We start from the raw sequence: 21,328 nt of genomic DNA on the forward strand, positions 1-21,328 counted from the left end.
GGAAGAGCAAATTGTAATGAGGATGTGGAGAGTCTGCAGAGGGATATGGTTAAGCTGGATGAGTGGGCAAAGGGCTGGCAGATGGAGTACAATGTTAGTAAGTGTGAGGTTATCCACTTTGGCAAGAAAAATAAAAGAGCTGAATATTACTTAAAGGGTGAAAAACTACAGCATGACATTGTGCAGAGGGACTTGGGAGGGCTTGTGCATGAATCACAAAAAGTTAGGTTGCAGGTGCAGCAGGTTATCAAGAAGGCAAATGGAATGTTGGCCTTCATCGCTAGAGGAATTGAATTCAGGAGTAGGGAGGTAATGTTGCAACTGTATAAGGTACTGGTGAGACCACACCTGGAGTACTGTGTCCAGTTCTGGTCTCCATATTTGAAGAAGGATATACTGGCTTTAGAGATGGTCCAGAGGAGGTTTACTAGGTTGATCCCTGGATGAAGGGGTTGACTTATGATGAAAGATTAAATCGTCTAGGATTGTATTCGCTTGAGTTCAGAAGAATGAGGGGAGATCTTATAGAAACATATAGGATTATGAAGGGTATGGATAGGATAGATGTAGGAAGGTTTTTTGAGCTGTCCGGGGAAACTAAAATGAGAGGACACACTCTCAAGATTCGGGGGAGTAGATTTAGGACAGAGATGAGGAAAAATAGTTTTTCCCAGAGAGTAGTGAATGTTTGGAATTCTCTAACCAGGAAAGTGGTTGAGGCTGCTTCATTAAACATATTTAAAATTCGGTTAGATCAATTTTTACATGATAGAGGAATTAGGGGTTATGGGGAGTATATTTCAAAGTGAAGGTTGATAGGTTATTGATTAGTGAGGGGAGAAGACAGGTGAATAGGGTTGAGATGTGTAGAGTTCGTTGAAAGAATCAAAGACGTTGATCCAAACCAAGGCTTTTATTAGCAAAAGACAGGAGCTCTTCACAGGTGGCCGACCAGTCCGGAATGATCCGACCTGGCTAGGGTCCTCAGTGATACATCAAAGGGGTCTTCATGGTAACCGGTGAGGGGTTTCAGTGGTACACTGGAGGGGTTTCAATGGTACACCAGTGGGGGTCTCAGTATACACCAGAGGTCCCATATCTAGATGGGGTCTCATTATCCAACAGTCAAGACACGGAGTCAGCTCATCCAACCTCTACATCCTGCGATGAGTTTATCTTGCCTGGTTTGTTCATTGTTGAGCTGATACCCTCAATTCCTATCAGTTATGTGGTATTAAAACTCAGGAATAGGTCAAAAGTGACGGTCCAGTGGTCAAATCCCTCACTTGCTGTTTAAGTAGGACATGCTGATGTCTGACTGCAGAGCTCAGGAAGGGATGCTGGACACAAAGAGCAAGAAACTCTATGGAAAGGATGTTGTTTTGGAAAAATGCCTCTGTCCATGTATTTACCCATAGCAATCATTACAAACCAGAATATTACGAATCAGTTTGATTCTTACCAGTAACATGACTTGTCCCGACTCTCACAGTCCGTGAAATTGGAACTGATGAAGATATCCTTGTAAATACGCCCACATAGGCAATAGAGATCAGATGATATCTGAGCACATGACTTCATCAGTGGCAAGATGACAGACAGGGCCTTTTCTCGATCTCCAGGATGGTTCCGCCTGTTGCAAAGTGAAGTGAAGACAAATTGTAAGACATTCTACTGGTGAGAAAACAAAGAAACGATTCACAAAAGAGAACACGATTGTCTTTTTGACGGAGTGTGGGGAATTCATAATAAGCATTAAAGAAATAGCAGAGGGATTAAATGAATTCTTTGTCTCTTTGTAGTTTAAGACAGAAATTATCCTGGAAACATTAAGGAACCAAGAATTAGTGGTGCAAGGAAACCAATGAAATTTGGAGACACGCAGGATGTTGGAATCTGGAGACGCTGGAATCCAGAGCCAAAAGCAACCTGCTGGAGGACTCATCAGGTCGAGTAGCTTTGGTGATGACAAAGAAAAGTCAACGTTTCTGGTCAGAATCCTTAATCAAATCTGAGGATGTGAATGGGTTTGGGTTCAGGGATTAATGATTTATAATCTATACAGCAGGTTTATTGTAACCAGGTTTAGTGCTAAATCAAAATAATGGAAAAGTAAATTATGGGGAAACAAGAAACAATCCAAGGAAATATTTCAAGTAACAATGTGTGCAGGACCAACAACATGAAAAATGTGAAAACTTCCAGCAAATGTCCCGTTTGTTTTGTGGACTCTCCCACATCTTTCCTCATCTCTCCTGATGACAGAAGTCCCTGACAAATTGCTCAGGCATGAATGTTGACTGCTTATTTCTCTCCATGGATGTTCCATGACATGCTGAGAGAGCAAGATAGCAAGAGACGCCTGGTTAGGTTCAGCAGAGATCTTTGGTGATAGAAGATTAAAAGGAGGCACAGGAAGTTCACAAGGAATGGCCAGATGGTAGCATTAAGAGAGGATATTTCAAAAAGCTCCAAAAACAGCTGCAGTAACATGGCTGCAAGCCTCCTAAAATGGGTCAGCATGCAATTAGGTCAAATGCACCAGGAAGACCCCTTTAATGTCCACTACCATCCTCCATCAGCTGACAAACTAAAGCTCCTGAGCAACATTTGGAAGAAGTGCTGAAGGGAGCGAGAGCACAGACAGGGAATTGGTTGGAGAAACCAATACCCATCATCAAGAGTGGTTTGGGAGCCCCATCAGTGACCAGATTGTCTGAGGAATGAAGAATGGGGTTGCCTGACTGGATCTCCAGCAGGGAGTGAATAAACCCACGCATATGACTTCATATCACGACCTGCATACAATATTCCAGATGCAGTCTGAATGGAAGTGACCACCACATAAACCCTTGTGAAAACAAAGCCCCAACTTTGCACTGAGAGCACTCTTCATCATGTTCTGTGGTACTACAATCACATTAACTGGGTTAATATCAGTCAAGTCAGCAGGTTCCAAACTAAGCAACGTTGAGGCATTTTGATTCATCATCAGAAACAGAAATGTTTACCACCAAAATATGTAGCTTCATTTAGAGCCACTCCTCAACCCTGATTCAATTTCCAGTCCAGGAAGGCATGTTGGGAGCAGAGTCTACACACGAGGGTGTCCCACACAGAGCTACACACACACTGTATTTGACTGCAAAACCAGCTTGCAAATAATGATCGCACAACTGCACAATGGGTTAAAGTTTGTCAAGTGTTTTCAGGAAAGTTTCCCAATCAATATATAGAGGTCCCAACCAGAAAGAGTGAAATAGTGTATTTCCTTATTGGGGAATGAGACAGGCAGGTGACAGGACAGAGTGCAAGAAAACACTGGACATAGTGATCATTATGCCATTAGTTTCAAGATAATTATCGAAAAACCATTTTGAGATTCTCAGTTGGACAAAGGTGGTATCAGAAGGAACCTGACAAGTTATAATTAGGACCGGTTGTTTTCTGGGAAGGGTGTGTTTGGAGTCAAAGTAGGTAGTGGAGGACATTAATGAACACTTGGCTTCAGTATTCACCAGAGAAAGGACTTTGGCAGTTGTGAGGATGACTTAAAGCAGACTGAAACGCGTGAACATGTTGACATTAAGAGGATGTGCTGGAGCTTTAGAAAAGCATGAAATTAGATACGTCACCAGGACTAAACGAGATTCATCCAAAACTACTGTGGGAAGTAAGGGAGAACATTGCAAAGCTACTGCTGATGATCCTCATATCGTCATTAAGGACAGGAGAAGTACAAGAGGATTGGAGGGTTGCAAATGATGTTCCCCTCTTCAAGAAAGGCAGTAGAGATAATCCAGGAATGAACAAGTTGTTGGAGAATATCCTGAGAGACAGGATTTACAATCATTTGGAGAGGCATGATCTGATTAGGAATAGTCAGCTGGGCTTTGTCAGGGGAAGGTCATGTTTCACAAGCCTGATTGAATTCTTTGAGGCTGTAACAAAGCACATTGGTGAAGGTAGAGCAGTGAATGTAGTGTTTATGGATTTCAGTAATGCATTTGATAAGGTTTCCCATGCAAGGCTCATTCAGAAAGTAAGGAAGCATAGAATCCAAGGAGGACTTACTCAGTCGATACAGAATTGGCTTATCCAGAGAAGGCAGAAATTAGTTGTAGATGGTTCGGATTCAACATGGAGGTTGGTGATGAATGGTGATCCGCAGGGATCAATTCAGAGAACAGCGCATGTGTTGGGTGGTGTGGATCCTTGATGATTGCTGCTGCTCTCTGATGGCAGCGTTCCATTTAGATTATCCCAATGGTGGCTAGAGTTTTGCCTGTTATGTACTGGGCTATGTCCAGGGCTTTCCTTTCAGAGGTATTAGTGCCCCCATATCAGGCTGCGATGCAGCCAGTTAACACACTTTCCACATCTGTAGAAGTCATGCCAAACGTTCACAAACTCTTGAAGAAGTAGAAGTGGTGAAGTGCTTTCTTCACAATGTGTGTTGGGTCCAGGAAAGGTCCTCCGAAATGGTGACTCCAAGGAATTTGAATTTACTCCCCCTCTCTACCTCTGATCCTCCATTGATCACTGGATCATACACATCTGGTTTTCCCTTCCTAAAGTCTGCAATCAGATCCAAGATTTTGGTGATATTGAGTGCGAGGTTATTGCTGCTACACTATTCAGCCAAGGTTTCAATCTTTCTCCTGTATGCTGACTCAGTGCCCATTTTTGATAAGCTCATTTCTGCTGCATACCAACAAATTTGTAAATAGTGTTGTGTCATACCATGTCATGCAGATGGAGGTATAAACCAAGTAGAGAGAGGGGCTAAATACACAGCCCTGTGGTGCTCTGGTACTGATGATTATGGAGGAGATATTCTTACGAATCTTCACTGATTGAGGTCTGGAGGTGAAATCCAGGATCCAATGACTCAGTGGGGTATTATAGCCCAGGTTTTGGATTTTGTTGATCAGGTTTGAGGGGATGATGGTGTTGAATTGAAATCAATAAATGAGCAACCTGATATATGCATCTTTGCTGTCCAGGTGTTCTAGGGTTTGTGGACAGCCAGTGAGATGGCATCTGCCATTAACCTGTGGCTGTGGTCAGTGGCAGATTAGCCATTAGGTTGAGTGAGCTGAAGCCTAGAGGCCTGGAAGAGGGTCCGTCACAACCCCTGGGAGAGTCGGCGTCAGAAGAGATTAAAGAGTCCCAAACAAGTGTACAGCACTATTGATCAAGGCACCTTTTCTCTCAAAACGATTTTGTTTTCAGCGTGAACCCATGTGTGAGAAATTGGGACTGGGAGCCTCGGGGCCAGGGCCTCTGCAAATTGAATAAAGTGATAATGTCACTTCAAAGCAGCAGTTCTGTACAGATGAGAAGGTGGTTGTTCTGCGTGACTGGGCCGCTGAGGGGAAACTCATGAATGAGTGTTGGAGTGTTACAACAATTTCCAAAGTATTGTATCAGTGCTCTGCTTAAAACAAAACATTGCAGTTTTAGTTTTGTTTGTGTGAGTGAATGAGTTTACTGTACAGAAGAACGATCTCCATGGATCATCTATTGGGTGCACTGCAATTTGATACATGTTAATAGATTTCACTGCACAATCTGTGGACCTGACCAATCATGTAATTAATCAGGTTGCCTGGTAATAGATGTTATTTATTTGCTGATTGAGATGCGAATGGAGGGGGTTGTTTATCTTGTAAAATTTGCTGTCCATTAGCATATTTCAGACTAAGAGGCCCTTCTCTATTACAAATTCCCAGTGACGATAGTGCGTCCACTGTGACTCCAATGTAACCATTTGTCAATATGGGTTCGCGGTAGTCCTGGGTCCACCCAACAATCAAGGTTCGCGGAAGTACCGCGTTCACTTGTCAATCAGCAGTGGGGTCTCGGTCCCATCTATCAATTTGGGCTCTGCTGGTCCCACTGTTACCTGTCAATCAATGCTCGTGTTTGTAGGCGAGCATGAGTCTGGGGTCTGCCTCCTGCAGCAGAGCTCGGCACATGCATCGTCGCTCATGGGAGGTAGACTTTTTTTTAAAAAAGACTTTCCCTTCTGTGTTATTTTGTATCAAGACTTTTTTTTTTAGAACTGATTTTATTTATCCTTTTGTTTCAAATTATTTGGGATAACTGACGGCTTCTGTAAGGTAACATTTTGTTTGATTTTAATGAAGTTTTTCCTCCCCTCCTCCAACCAAACACCAACTGGTGTATTCCCAGCACATAAATGTAGTATATGTGAGGGCATCTCACTCAAAGGATAATAATTTTACTTTATTCTATTCAACAAAGGGTGGGGGCCATGGTGCCGGGAGGGGAAGGTCAGGGGGGGCCTTACTAAAGCTCAGCCTTGGGCCCGGGTGATAATTAACCCACCACTGGCTGCGGTAGGCAAATTGGAATAGATCAATGTCACCGCTCAGGCTGGAGCTGATATGCTTTAACACCAGCTTCTCAAAACACTTGATCTCTATGGATAAGAGTGCCACTGGTTGGTAGTCATTTAGGCAGGTGACCAAATTTGTTTGAAACGTGTGGGTACCATGCCCTGTCAAAGTGTGATGTTGAAGATCAGCCAAATGGTCAGCATAGGTTTTCAATACTCGGCCAGGTACTCCATTCGGACCGAATGATTTCTTTAGATTCACCCTCCTGAAAGGCAGCCTGTACATCTCTTCAGATACTGACATAAGAGAATTATCAGGTCACATGGGGGTGCACAGAAATGTGTGGAGTGGTTCATTTCGCTAGGTCAAATTGAAGGCAGAGTACAATTTTATGAACCAAAGACAATTATTATTATTTTCTTACATTGATGAGGTAAGATGGTAAAAAAAAAATGATGCTGCTGCGTAACACCGAATTTCAGGACGTGTTCAGGAGAGCCTGGGGGGGGATCACTCCCTTCTCTCCATTGATGTAGTCAAGAGCACCAAATTCCTTGGTGTGCACCTGGCAGAGGATCTCTCCTGGTCCCCCCCAACACCCATTGCCAAGAAAGACCAACAATGCCTTTACTTCCTGTGGAGGTTGAGGAAAGTCCAGCTTCCACTCTCCCTCCCCTCCTGGGCAAAGATGCATAAAATGACGAGTGGCATTGACCTTGTGGACGGCTAGAAGCTTTTTCCCAGGGCTGAAATGGCTAACGCAAGGGGACATAGTTTTGGGAGCTTGGGAGCAAATACAGGGTGGATGCAAGAGATGCAATGGTGGTTGAGGCAGGTACAATGGGATCTCTTAAGAAACTATCAGATCAGTATATGGAACTGAGAAAAATGGAGGGTTATGTAGTAGGGGAAATTCTAGGCATTTGTTGGAGTAGGCTGTTCGGTCAGCACCGTGGGCCGAAGGGCCTGTACTGTGCTGTAAATTTCTATATTGTATGTTCTATGTAAGTGTGAGGACTTCAAAGGTGAAATCTTGAGAGTTCAGAATTGTACATTCCTGTCAGAATTAAAGGCAAGGCTAATAAGTTTAACAAACCTTGGTTTTCAAGAGAAATTAAGACCCTGGTTAAGAAGGAGGTGGTACAGAGCAGGAATAGGCAGCAAGGATCAAATGAGGTAATTGAGGTATAAAGAAATGCAATAAATGCTTAAGAAGGAAATTAAACCGAGTTGTCTGCAGTCAGTAAGGCGAAAAGAAGGCATAAGGCTGGCCTTACAGACAAGCTCGAGGGCTTCTTCAGAGCAAAAGTATAGCCAAGGACAAAATTGGTCCTCCTGAAGATCAGTGGTCACTATGCATGAACCAAGCAAGATGGGTGAGATCTTAAATTAACTTTTTTGCATCTGTGTTTACTCAGGAGACGGACACAAAATTTGGAAGTAACGAAAAGAGCAGTGTGGTCGTGGACCTCCTACAGATTACAGAGAAGGAGGTTCTTACTGTCCTGAAGCAAAAAAGAGCAGATAAATCTCCAGGGCCCGACAAGATATTCCATCAAATAAAAAACGTGAGAATTATACACAATAGCACTGGTAAGAAACGCTCAGCTGGTAGTATTTGTGTTGTACAGGGCAGTACTTGAGAACAAGTGCCTGCCCTCCTCCTACCTGTTCAGTGCAAAGCAGTAATGGAACTTGATGTTGGGGAGGTCAGCCACATTGCAGACGGGCAGGTTTTGCAGGGTTTCCACCAGCCTGATCGATGCCTCAAAGTCCTTCGAAACAGAAGTACCAGAGTCATAATTACTCAAGAGTTATCCAATATTATCTGATGTCTCTCACGAGCAGTGAGATCACAGTGAAATATATTTTACAAATTAACCATTTGCAGCATGGAAATATTTGCTCTGGGACAGTCAAAAGTAAATTCCATTTTCATGGTTAATTTCTTTATTTTTTTCTCTCTTTCAACCCCTTTCCCACATTCCCCCACCTCTCTTCATCCTTTCCCCTTTCGATAAAAAGCAGAGATGACATGTGCGCTGAGAAATTAGACTGCAGACATCATGGCTGTGTTTAAAATGTCCCAAGGTTTACACTAAAGATAAATCTGAAGTCACTTCAGCAGGAAAAAAGAAACAAGTTCCAATGTTGGGACACCCTTGCTTTAAAAGAAAAACATTAAGTTGATGAGCTCCAAGAGATGGTAACATCCAACTTTTAGGTTTTATACAGACTGCTGATGGCTGGGCTCATGGGGTGGCAGTGGTGTCTGCCTGCTAACCCAGGGAAGTTGGTCAATGCTGTGAAGAACATCTCTCCAAAGTGTGTGTGTGTGTGTGTGTGTGTGTGTGTGTGTGTGTGTGTGTGTGTGTGTGTGTGTGTGTGTGTGTGTGTATATACATACAATATATATCTCTATATCACACATTTATAAATAAATACAGTAAAATTTCCAATATTCAGCACCTCTAGATATTGGTAGATACCACTTAAGTGATTTTGCCAGTTGCTTGAGATTGTGTTGTGTGATTGGCATACTAACCACTAGGGTGTGCCAATTTTAAACTTCCATATTTTTTGCCTATTTATTGCTGGTTGCTTGAATTCCAGGAAACAGGAATTTTACTGAACGTGTACAGAGATGAGGAGGGGCCACAATTAAGCCAGGGGTCACCTTCTCACCATGAATTTTAACAATAAATTGCACTGTACATACATTGCACTTCGGAGTTACAACAATAGATGTCACTGCCATTTTGAAAAACTACTAGACTGACTGTTGCAATGTTACTCATCTATGAAAACATTTATCTCAGTTTGAAAAAAATAGTTTACATGAGTTTATTAAAGAACTAAAAAGACAGAAAATAGCAACGAAGTGCTGAAAACTTCAGACATGGTGGGAAATTAATATTTTTTCACAGAAGTTATGGGGAAGTGTGTTTGTTTGATTTGTAAGGAATCTGTTATCTGTTATAGCCTAACTACATATGTACTTATTGCATTATAATCATTAACATGGTCACTTGGGCTATGAACTGTATTCACTGAGAATACAGTTGTGGAGGAATGTTGGAGATGACCTTGTCTCTTTCTTGATCTTTTCTTTTTATTTTGCACTGCCTTTTGAATGAGAATTTTAAAGAGTTTCATTGCATTCATTTAAATTAAAGAGCAGCAGGTGCAGAAGTGCCCACTATAATATGTGGGCACATCAATAAACTACTGTAATGTCAATAGTTAAACTTCAGTCGTTTCGTCTAGTTATTTCGATAGAAAATGAATTTTCAATGGAACAGGGGTTTTCTAGTCTAAAATCACCACTTTTCATGCAGTGTAACCTGTTGAAAATTCCCAGGCTGAATATTGCTTGACCTGTGACTCCTTATATTTTTATGTATGTGGCCCACAGCCAAAAACGTTTGGTCACCTCGGCCTTAAAGACGGTGGCAAATTCAAACCCAGGTCAATGACACTGTATAACCTTGTGCTAATTGGGCCACCCAAACTATCCTTTGTACTGGTATTTATTATCTCTTTTAATTTAATGTTGTTTAATCATAGTTGTTTTATTTAATAAAGTATCTGTTTGGTTGAAAATAAGAATCTTCATGCATATGTATAAATACCAAAATATTACTGTGAACAATTAGCAATCTTTTGTACAGAATTTGTTGTATCTTTTAATTTAGTTCAATGAGTTTACCATTATTGTTTACTGTACAAGAACCTGTAATCTCTTTTCTTTGGCTTGGCTTCACGAACGAAGACTTATGGAGGGGTATGTCCACGTCTGCTGCAGGCTCCTTGGTGACTGACAAGGCCGATGCAGGACAGGCAGGCACGGTTGCAATGATTGCAAGGGAAAATTGGTGGGTTGGGGTTTGGTGTTGGGTTTTTCCTCCTTTGTCTTTTGTCAGTGAGGTGGGCTCTGTGGTCTTCTTCAAAAGAGGTTGCTGCCCGCCGAACTGTGAGGTGCCAAGATGCACGATTGGAGGCGAATTCAGCCCACTGGCGGTGGTCAATGGGGCAGGCACCAAGAGATTTCTTTAAGCAGTCCTTGTACCTCTACTTTGGTGCACCTCTGTCTCGGTGGCCAGTGGAGAGCTCACCATAGAACATGATCTTGGGAAGGCGATGGTCCTCCATTCTGGAGACGTGACCTACCCAGCGCAGTTGGGTCTTCAGCAGCATGGATTCGATGCTTGCGGACTCTGCCAGCTCGAGTACTTCGATGTTGGTGATGAAGTAATTCCAATGAATGTTGAGGATGGAGCGGAGACAGCACTGATGGAAGCGTTCTAGGAGCCGTAGGTGATGCCGGTAGAGGACCCATGATTCGGAGCTGAACAGGAGCGTGGGTACGACAACGGCTCTGTACACGCTGATCTTTGTGTGTTTCTTCAGGTGGTTGTTTTGTAGTCTTCCAAAGGCGCTATTTGCCTTGGCGAGTCTGTTGTCTATCTCTTTGTCGATCCTTGCATCAGATGAAATGGTGCAGCCGAGGTAGGTAAACTGGTTGACCGTTTTGAGTAATAGCGTTCCACTAACTGCTTTTTTTTTTAAAACCATGCTACTCAAGTGCCAGTTAATGAAGAAATCAAAGGCTGTGTAGTGTTAGGTCTGCTTTGTTCATGAATGAGTGAGACAAACACCAGACTGAGTCGAAATCAGGGTTCTTTGTTCTTTATTACCGGATTGTAACACTTGCAACTAACCATGTTAGTCGGAGAATGCATTCTGCCGTTATCAGCAAAATGGTGATTTTTTATACCCTTGGATACATGCTTAGAACATCATCATATCATTACTTGTCCAATGACTAAAACTGTTGCTATCCTTTCCCTGCTAGCTTCCTGCCTCTCAATCCATCAATGTCTCTCTTATCTTGTAAGTACAAGGATGCATTCACATCTTGTTACAGCCCTGTACAGGGTAACTCCTTACAGTAGTTAACCAGGAATCATGGCTTTTATTAGTAGAAAATCAGTAGTACAATAATGAATGATAATGGGTGCGTTCACAGTTATAGGCAAGGGGAGTGTCTTTAGTGGTAGAGATAATACACTCTCAATGTCAGTAGAGCAGACAAAGCACAGCGAAAGACTGACAGCATGGCACAGGTTCATTACAGCTACCAAGAAAGAACACTACAGCATAGAAAACAGGCCATTTGACCCCTCTAGTCTGTGCCAAAACACCGCTAACCTAACTGTCATATGCACGGATAGGTTAACTTACCTGGATAGCAAGCAAAATCTCAATCTATCTTGGTTCACATGACAATCAACAGTTCAGTGCACTTTGCTTTTGGCTTTTTTGACTCAATGATTGCAGCTGCTGAGTTCTCCAAATCCAGGAACCTGTCATCCTGCCAGCTTTGCATTGAGGAAAGTTCCATACAGAGAGATTGCAAACCGGTTTGACAGCCTGCTCAAGAGTTCTGTAATCACAGAAGGAGAGCTGGCCTGCCATCCGGTGTTAGTGCCACAATATCACAGCTTCTCACTGAATCAGTTTGCATAAACAGGAAAAAGTAGTACACATGGTGACCAAGCCAAATTAAACAAGGGAATAATTTCTTCCTAACCTTGTACATTTGTAATGTTTCGTATTTAATTTTTTTGTCCGCCAATTCTCTCCTTTTCGTTATATCATCCTTTTTCATTAATTCCTTTTTTCTACTTACTATCTCCCTTTCCAGCTGTTCTATTTCCCGATTGTAATTCTTTTTCATCTTAGTCACATAACTTATTATCTGCCCTCTAATGAAGGCTATCAATGCGCTCCTTAATATAAATTTATCTTTCACTGATCCTGTGTTTATTTCAAAATATGTTTTAATTTGGCGTTCAATAAACTCCCTAAATTCCTGTCTTTTAAGTAGCATGGAGTTTAACCTCCATCTATATGTTCTTGGTGGGATGTCCTCCAGTACTATTATCAATAATAGGGGTGAATGATCTGATAACAATCTAGCTTTATACTCAGTTTTCCTAACTCTCCCTTGTATATGGGCTGACAACAAAATCATATCAATCCTTGAGTATGTTTTGTGCCTACTCGAATAATACGAAAATTCCTTCTCTCTTGTGTGTTGCCTCCTCCATATATCCATAAGTTTCATTTCCTGCATTGATTTAACCATAAATTTGGCTACTTTATTCTTTTTACTACTCTTTCGTCCATTTTTATCCAACATTGGGTCCAAATTAAGGTTAAAATCCCCTCCTATCAATATATTTCCTTGTGTGTCTGCAATCTTCAAAAAAATATCCTGCATAAACTTTTGATCATCCTCGTTAGGTGCATATATATTGAGCAAATTCCAAAATTCTGAGTATATCTGACACTTTATCATTCCATACCTCCCTGCCGGATCTATTATTTCCTCCTCTATTTTGATTGGTACATTTTTGTTAACTAGTATGGCTACACCTCTAGCTTTTGAATTATAGGATGTTGCCGTTATGTGTCCTACCCAGTCTCTCTTTAGTTTGTTATGTTCTGCTTCAGTTAGATGCGTTTCCTGCACAGATGATATATCTATTTTTTTCTTTCTTCAATAAATTTAGTAGCCTCTTCCTTTTAATTTGGTTCTGTATTCCATTAATGTTTATAGTCATATAGTTTAACATGGCCATCTTATATCTTGCATACACCTCTTTTCCACCTCTTCGCCACCTCCATCCCCCTTTTCTCCATTTTCATCTTAGTTTTTTCTTATTACACTTAATGTACAATAACACATTTAAGACAAAGTAACCCTGCAGTTCCCACATCCACTAATACCTTAACCCCCAAAAGTTCCCCCCTCTGAGTTGCCCCTTATCCCTTGCCAAGCTCCTGTCTTTTGCTAATAAAAGCCTTGGTTTGGATCAACAAGTCTTTGATTCTTTCAACGAACTCTACACATCTCATCCACCAGGAGTAGTTGGATGTCCCCAGTCATCTGCTCAAGGAAGATCTGACGGAATAGGAAACAAGGTTTATGATCCTCTGCCAGTACCAGCATCTTGTCCATGAGGGCCGATGGTATGCAGTCCCCAATTCTGTCAAGTTGCAGGAGCCTGGAGGCACGCGGCTGAGACGAGCGCCCGAAAGTGCCAAGGACCAGGTTCTTGAGGGGAGGATATTTTCCCTCAGTGAGTGGGCTGTGTATTAGATCGTCCACCCTGGCTGCCGTTTCTTCGTCCAGCACATTCACGACGTGGTAGAACGTCATGGTGTCTGCTGAAATGTTCCTCAGTTGAAACTGCGCCTCCACCTGCCCAAACCACTGGACCATGGGTCCAGAAGGGGGGCAGTTTGATAGCAATGGTGTTGATCTCTGCTGGATCCATGTTCTTGGGACCAGAGAGGCATCAGGGTCACCATTGCAGAGCTGGACACAGCCAAGAAAGACTCAGCCACCATATTGAAAGTCATTAATGACCGTTTTTATTCAAATTCAATGCGCGCCATTTTAAGGGCAGCCTGAGCATTGTGACGTCATAATCGCTGCCCCAGGCGTGCAGGCAGGGAGAAAACCGACAGCGCCATCTTCCCATGGCTGGCCTGCCACATGGTGTGACACGCGGGACCGGTCGTAATGAGAGAGTGCGCCGCCACACCTTCACCTTTTTGTCTATCACACTGTACTTGAGAATACTTTAATCTTTCTAGTCTCCTTGCGATATAAAGAGTAGAGAGCATCCAAAAAGATTTACATAGATAATGTCAGAACCAAGGAGATTTAATCACAACAGACTTTTTCACAACAGAGGCTGCGGTGTATTTACTCAGTTAATTTATTTATCATCCCATAATGAAGAAGTCTATTCACCCCTTCAAGTCTGTGCTAATCTCTGCTGGGAACTTATCCACCTAGAGAGTGGTGAGAGTGTGGAACAAGCTGCCTGCAGAAGTGGTGAACATATTTTGATAAGTACATGGATGGGAACGACATGGATGGCTATGGTCTGGGTACAGGTCAATGGGACGAGACAGAATAATAATTTGGCACAGATTAGAGGGGTCAAAGGGTCTTTTATCCTGAAATGCTCTATGTTAGTGTGCCATATAAACACCAGCACAGAAATAATGGGCTGAATGGTCTTTTCCTATGCTTGCAATGTTGTATACTGCTGTGATTGTGACTGGATCAAGTGATCAATAAGGGTACAGGAATTGGTTAGCCTTGGAAATCTAGCCAAGTTTACTAAGTGTTCAAAAAAGACCATGATGAAACAAAAACAAACGAAATCAGTTTTTAAAAAAAAATCAGATGGCCATCAACTTTTCATCCATCTGCTCTGCAATGAGTTATAGAGTCTATAAAGCAGAAAATTAATTTGAGAAACTACAAATAAGGAAAAGAAACATTTGTGTAACAACTAATCAATTAAATACCACAGTTGAATAAGTTTCTCTTTTTAGTTTATGCTTAGGATGTGGCCATTGGGGGAAAACCACAGTCGACTGCAAGTTTCTGATTTCCCCGTGAAGGTGGCCAGAGATTTTCTCCAATCATTTCTAAGTGTTGTTATAAGACTTCAATAATAGTTGGTTCTGCATTCACAGACCAGCCAAAAGTGGCAGGTTTGATTCCCTGGTAAGTCTGCTAAGATTTTTTTTCTGCTACGATCAGGGAAAAGGCACACGAGCCTAAAGATGAGCACTCAGTGGCACAAGGACAGTTTCTTCCCCACTGACATCAGATTCCTGAATGATCACTAGACAAAACCACTTTCTGTGGACTATTGTTTATTTATTGTTGTCAGGTGGTTATAATATGACTGTTTGTTTAATGATGCAAAACAACAAACTTTGTGACTTGTTCATGATAATAAATTCATATTCTGATTTACTGTTACCAATGTTATATTTTATGATCCTTAAAACAGCTTCAATTCTTCGCTTTCTAAGGTCAATACACTCAGCCTCGAGATTTTCAGTGTATTTATTTATCCACTGCATTCCTCCAATTTCAGCCCAAAACACTATAACAACACGACTTTGAAAACTGCCAGGAGTGTCACGACCACGTTACACTATAACAACACGACTTTGGAAACTGCCTGGAATGTCACGACCACGTTACACTATAACAACACGACTTTGAAAACTGCCTGGAGTGTCACGACCACGTTACACTATAACAACACGACTTTGAAAACTGCCTGGAGTGTCACGACCACGTTACACTATAACAACACGACTTTGAAAACTGCCTGGAGTGTCACGACCACGTTACACTATAACAACACGACTTTGGAAACTGCCTGGAGTGTCACAACCACGTTGCACTATAACAACACAACTTTGGAAACTGCCTGGAGTAAGGTGTACTCCTGGCATTTCTATTTTGGACAGTCATCTTCTCAGAAGTCAGACTTGGGACTGCAAACACTTCCACAGATGGGATGGGTCGATGGTAGTCTGAGAAGGGGTCCACTCTTTTCATCATTTATGTGGGGCTCCTGTTCTGAGGTTCTCAATACCATCACAAATACTGCTTCTCTCCTTTCAGTGACAGGGCCCAGAGATTCCCAGGAGTCAGTGAGGATGCTGGGCTCAGAACTGAATGCCTGTTTCAGGAGTCTGGTGTCAGACAGGCTATGCAGCCTGCCCAATATGGCAAATTTACTACAATTGGGGCTTCAGTGCTGTGGTGAGAATACTGACATTGAGTTGGGAGTATTTTGCAGAGACGAGTGTTGTTACCTTTCTGACACCTTGAGATGCCAATAGGTCCAGGACTCCAAAGCTAGGATTATACCTACCTAGCCCTGTGCTGAGTCTGAGCCATTGATCTTCAGTACCCAATTCATCCACAAACTAAAGTCCTCATTGAAGACAACAATGGATTTCATGACTGAAGTCTGCCTTAATTGAGATATACTCCCAGGGCATGGGAAGCAATCCATCTTTTCCAAAGGGGTGTGTTTCCAGCGGGAACATGCTGGTGGATGATCGATCTCTTGCAGATGTTGAGCATGAAGCCCATTCCCCGGAAGGTTTTGATGAACAAGTTGACAATGGCTTTGCGGCGTCTGCCCACTCCAGCTGGAATACCAGGTCAGACTGACTTTGTCTCAGCAATATAGTTGCAGTCCATTGAATAGTTTCCTCCTGGTTCTGGAGATTAGGTGCACTCTGTAGATGTTTGTTGGAGGTGTGGAAAAATTGGGAAACTTGCTGGGGCAATGGTGCAATCCAACACTTCTTCGATACAAAATATCTGGTTCAGCCAAGAGAAGTCTCGCTATTTTACAGCAAGAAGAACGCTAGAAATTCCATTCTATCTCAAGTCTTACACGTTGCATGTACAAAAATAATCTGCAAAATGCAAACATTGTGCTTACACTAAAATTTCAGTTGGGATGAGAGAGGGGGAGTGGGGAAGGGGAGGGAATATTCTGAAAATGGTCTTTATGTAAATGCACCACAATGCAATAACAACCATATAATGTGCTTCAGTGCTGAAGGTTGTGGAATAAACATCCAATAATGCCAGAGGGCATAGATTAGGGTCTTGCTTTCTACAAGACCAGAACCCTCTCAGTTCACACAGGTTTATCAGATTAAATGCTGTTCAAATTTCCTGCAGTGGAACCTGACCCTGGTAAAATATAAAGGATCATTAAAACGGCTGAGGTCACATTGCTTAAATAGGACTCAGAGAATACTGCCATTCATCACCAAGGATCTTTGATCTATCAGGAAGGAGGTACAAGAGCATCAAAATCAAGACTGCCAGGCTGGGAAATTGCTCCTTCTCACAGGCTGTGAGATTGATGAACAGTGTCCTGTAATCTCGCTTACTGTAAGTGAAAAATTATTCAAAAATATTTATACATATTTACATTGTATTATATCTTTACAAGGGGGCGTGTGTGTAAATATATATAGTCCCTTGCAAAGCAAGCAGCAAGAACAACCTATTCTTTTCCAAAGTTAAATCATAAATGCATTGACAGCTTGCAAAATAAGCCTAAAATGTAATGGGCTATGTTAACAGACTGCATTATCTGATAGGTCATAATTTCCGACTTCAATAAGACATAGGAGCAGAAATAGGCTATTCAGCCCATCAAGTCTGCCCTGCCATTCAATCTTGAACTGATCCATTTTCCCACTCAGGCCCACTGCCATCCTTTCCCCATACCCTTTGATGCCCTGGCTAATCAAGAACCTAGCTGGTCCAGGTATTCTAAACCAGCTGACGCACCTGTACATCCCGAAACGATAACAGAAGGTTCACCACAATGTCCGCACTCAGGAGCTCAACACTGTCTAGACGCTGTTGTATTCGTGCAAGAGCTTCCCGCAGCTCCTTCCCACTGTACATCTCCCTGGCTTTGCGAATGTCATTCCGAATGATTTCCCGAAAATACTCACTGCAGAATGGAAATAAAAAGGCCATTCCTCAGTCATGCAAGAAAACAAGACTAATTCCAGTGCTGCTACTTCTATTGAATTCTCACATCATAGCCTCTTCATAAATGGAGGTCCATTAATCCTTCAGGGATATTTTTCCAGTTGGACAATATTAAGCTTCAAGCATCCAAAGTACTTGTATCTCTTCACTGGGAGCTTTCTGCTGCTTCACTGTTAAAGGTTCTGTGATCTATGGGGAAACTCACTCATATTGATACTGGTCCAAGGCAGTGATGCCCGATAGGATGGCCTATATACTACTTGAAGGATACAGAGAACCATATGATGCGGTAATCATTGGGGGATCAGAGGTGGAGATGATGAGCAAATTTAAATTCCTGGAAATCACCGTCTCAGAGGACCTTTCCTGGACCCAACACACGAATGTCATCATGAAGAAAGCACGTCAGCGCCTCTACTTCCTCAGAAGTCTGCAGAGGTTTGGTATGACATTAAAAACTTTGGCAAACTTCTACAGATGTGTAGTGGGAAGTGTACTAACCAGCTGCATCATGGTCTGGAATAGGGGCACCAAGACCCCTGAGGGGAAAGCCCTGCAAAAGGTAGTGGACACAGGCAAAACCCTCCCCTCCATCAAGAAAACCTACAGGGAACACTGCTATTAGAGAGCAGCAGCAATCATCAATGATCCATACCTCCCAGCACTCACTCTGCTCTCGCTGGTGACATCAGGAAAGAGGTATGGGTACCACAAAACTCATATCACCAGGTTTAGGAATAGCTGCTCGCCCTCCACCATCAGATTCCTCAATGACAAACTCAATCAGGGACTCATTTAAGGCCACTTATTTTGCACATTATTTATTATTGAATATTTATTTTATGTATTGCACAAAGGCAGTGTCTTTGGTTCATTGATCATTCAGAAATCTGATGGCAGTGGAGAAGAAGCCATCTCTGTGTCGCTGAGTGCTCATCTTTAGGTTCCTGTGCCTTTTTCCTGATGGTAGCAGAGTTAAAGGGGCACAGCCTGGGTGGTGGGGGTCTTTGAGGATAGAGGCTGCTTTTTTTTTTAAAGACACCACCACATAGATGTCCTCGATGGAGTGAAGTCTGGTGCCTGCGATGTCACAGGCCGTGTTAACAACCTTCTGGAGTTTATTCTTGTCCTGAGATTTGGGGCCTCCATACCAGACAGCTAGAATGCTCTCCATGGTACACCTGTTTGAGACTCTTCTGTGATAAAACGACTCTCCTCTCAAAGTATAGCCATTGCATGTACTCTATGACAATAAATTAGAATTTTCAACCTGCTAAGTTACTCCAGCACGTTTTTGTATTGCACATGACCCCAGCATCTCCATACTTTCTTGTTTAACCTCAAAGACTCCACACAAAAGGAAGGCAAAAGGAAAGTTTTATATATTCCTTGTTGTCCAACAAGCATTGACCAATTTGAACCAAATTTTAGAGACATGATCCTCTGAATCGCCTTGTTACCTACAAGTATAAATGTTTTGGCAGCCTAACAAGCAGAAGCCAATGTAAAACAAATCAATTCACCTTATAGAGGAAGCCATTCTGGTCACACTATCAATGCTGATACTTTGAAAGAGCAACCCCATTGGTCTTAATACCTTCTGTTTCTCCATCCTCAGATATTTTTTTCTCTATTATTTCTCCAATTTAAATTTTGGAATGTGCCACTGAATCTGCTTCTCCCATTCTTTCCAGCTGATCACAACACTTGATATTCCCCACATTCCCTTAGTTTGTCCCAAATTATACGATATTTTCAATGAATGACTTGTTTCTTAAAGTTGGTCATTTTTGTAAATTCAGCAGCCAAGTTGTGTACCTCATCCTTTTTCTTTTGTGACATTAATTGCTTTGATACTTCCTTCTAGGTTTCCTTGATTATAGGTGACTTGGTCATTCACCGACAAATTCAAGAGTTGCTAAGTGGATGTAGTTTCCATGAATCTCGTACCTTGTGGAGTGATAGGTTTAAATAAATTAATTGCCAACAGGAAATGTGATCAGGTTTCCTCAAACACGATGTGCCTCAGAGAATTGTTACAGCATACAAGGGCATTTGATCTGTTGTTTCTGTTCTGGTTGACCAAGGGGAATTCAGTTCATCATTGTCCCCTATCTTCTCTAATTTCCTTCAAACTTTCTCCTCAACGTCATTTTCACCAGGTGGAAGTTTGTGATAGTCCCAGTTCTTAACTCTGAATAAAGAGATTCTGTCCCTGACCATTTCAGGACTGCTTCTTAACCCAGTTTTGCTATATTAAACGCTCTCCTTCCCTCTCTTTGCTGAACACCTTGTTTCCAGGAATAGTGAGAACTCATTCCTGCTCGTGCATTCACATACTCTTGTTGCCATGACTTTGTCATTCCATGTGGTTAGTTCTTCTTTTCTCTTCTCTTCTTTGGCTTGGCTTCGTGGATGAAGATTTATGGAGGGGTAATGTCCACGTCAGCTGCAGGCTCGTTTGTGGCTGACAATCCGATCCGGGACAGGCAGACACGGTTGCAGCGGTTGCAAGGGAAAATTGGTTGGTTGGGATTGGGTGTTGGGTTTTTCTTCTTTTGTCTTTTGTCAGTGAGGTGGGCTCTGTGGTCTTCTTCAAAGGAGGCTGCTGCCCGCCGAACTGTGAGGTGCCAAGATGCACGGTTTGAGGCGATATCAGCCCACTGGCGGTGGTCAATGTGGCAGGCACCAAGAGATTTCTTTAGGCAGTCCTTGTACCTCTTCTTTGGTGCACCTCTGTCTCAGTGGCCAGTGGAGAGCTCGCCATAGAACACGATCTTGGGAAGGCGATGGTCCTCCATTCTGGAGACGTGACCTACCCAGCGCAGTTGGATCTTCAGCAGCGTGGATTCGATGCTGTCAGTCTCTGCCATCTCGAGTACTTCGATGTTGGAGATGAAGTCGCTCCAATGAATGTTGAGGATGGAGCGGAGACAACGCTGGTGGAAGCGTTCTAGGAGCCGTAGGTGATGCTGGTAGAGGACCCATGATTCGGAGCCAAACAGGAGTGTGGGTATGACAACGGCTCTGTATACGCTAAACTTTGTGAGGTTTTTCAGTTGGTTGTTTTTCCAGACTCTTTTGTGTAGTCTTCCAAAGGCGCTATTTGCCTTGGCGAGTCTGTTGTCTATTTCGTTGTCGATCCTTGCATCCGATGAAATGGTGCAGCCGAGATAGGTAAACTGGTTGACCATTTTGAGTTTTGTGTGCCCGATGGAGATGTGGGGGGGCTGGTAGTCATGGTGGGGAGCTGGCTGATGGAGGACCTCCGTTTTCTTCAGGCTGACTTCCAGGCCAAACATTTTGGCAGTTTCCGCAAAACAGGACGTCAAGCGCTGAAGAGCTGGCTCTGAATGGGCAACTAAAGCGGCATCGTCTGCAAAGAGTAGTTCACGGACAAGTTGCTCGTGAGTTTTGGTGTGAGCTTGCAGGCGCCTCAGATTGAAGAGACTGCCATCCATGCGGTACCGGATGTAAACAGCGTCTTCATTGTTGAGGTCTTTCATGGCTTGTTTCAGCATCATGCTGAAGAAGTTAC

At 42.6% G+C, this 21,328-nt stretch overlaps 1 protein-coding gene across 3 annotated transcripts in view; it reads right to left on the reverse strand.

The window, feature by feature from the left end:
* The window catches only part of LOC138741584 (mitogen-activated protein kinase kinase kinase 5), a 202,778-nt gene that overhangs the window by 132,033 nt on the left and 49,417 nt on the right, over nt 1-21,328 (reverse strand). For all 3 annotated transcript variants that reach the window (XM_069895866.1, XM_069895865.1, XM_069895867.1), the window contains exons 5-7: nt 17,581-17,749; nt 8,034-8,140; nt 1,463-1,633 (exon numbers count right to left, since the gene is read on the reverse strand). In XM_069895866.1, the coding sequence (XP_069751967.1) occupies nt 1,463-1,633; nt 8,034-8,140; nt 17,581-17,749 (447 nt within the window). The remainder of the gene's footprint in view (nt 1-1,462; nt 1,634-8,033; nt 8,141-17,580; nt 17,750-21,328) is intronic.

The sequence above is a fragment of the Narcine bancroftii genome, chromosome 8, assembly GCF_036971445.1.
Source record: "Narcine bancroftii isolate sNarBan1 chromosome 8, sNarBan1.hap1, whole genome shotgun sequence".
Lineage (NCBI taxonomy): Eukaryota > Metazoa > Chordata > Chondrichthyes > Torpediniformes > Narcinidae > Narcine > Narcine bancroftii.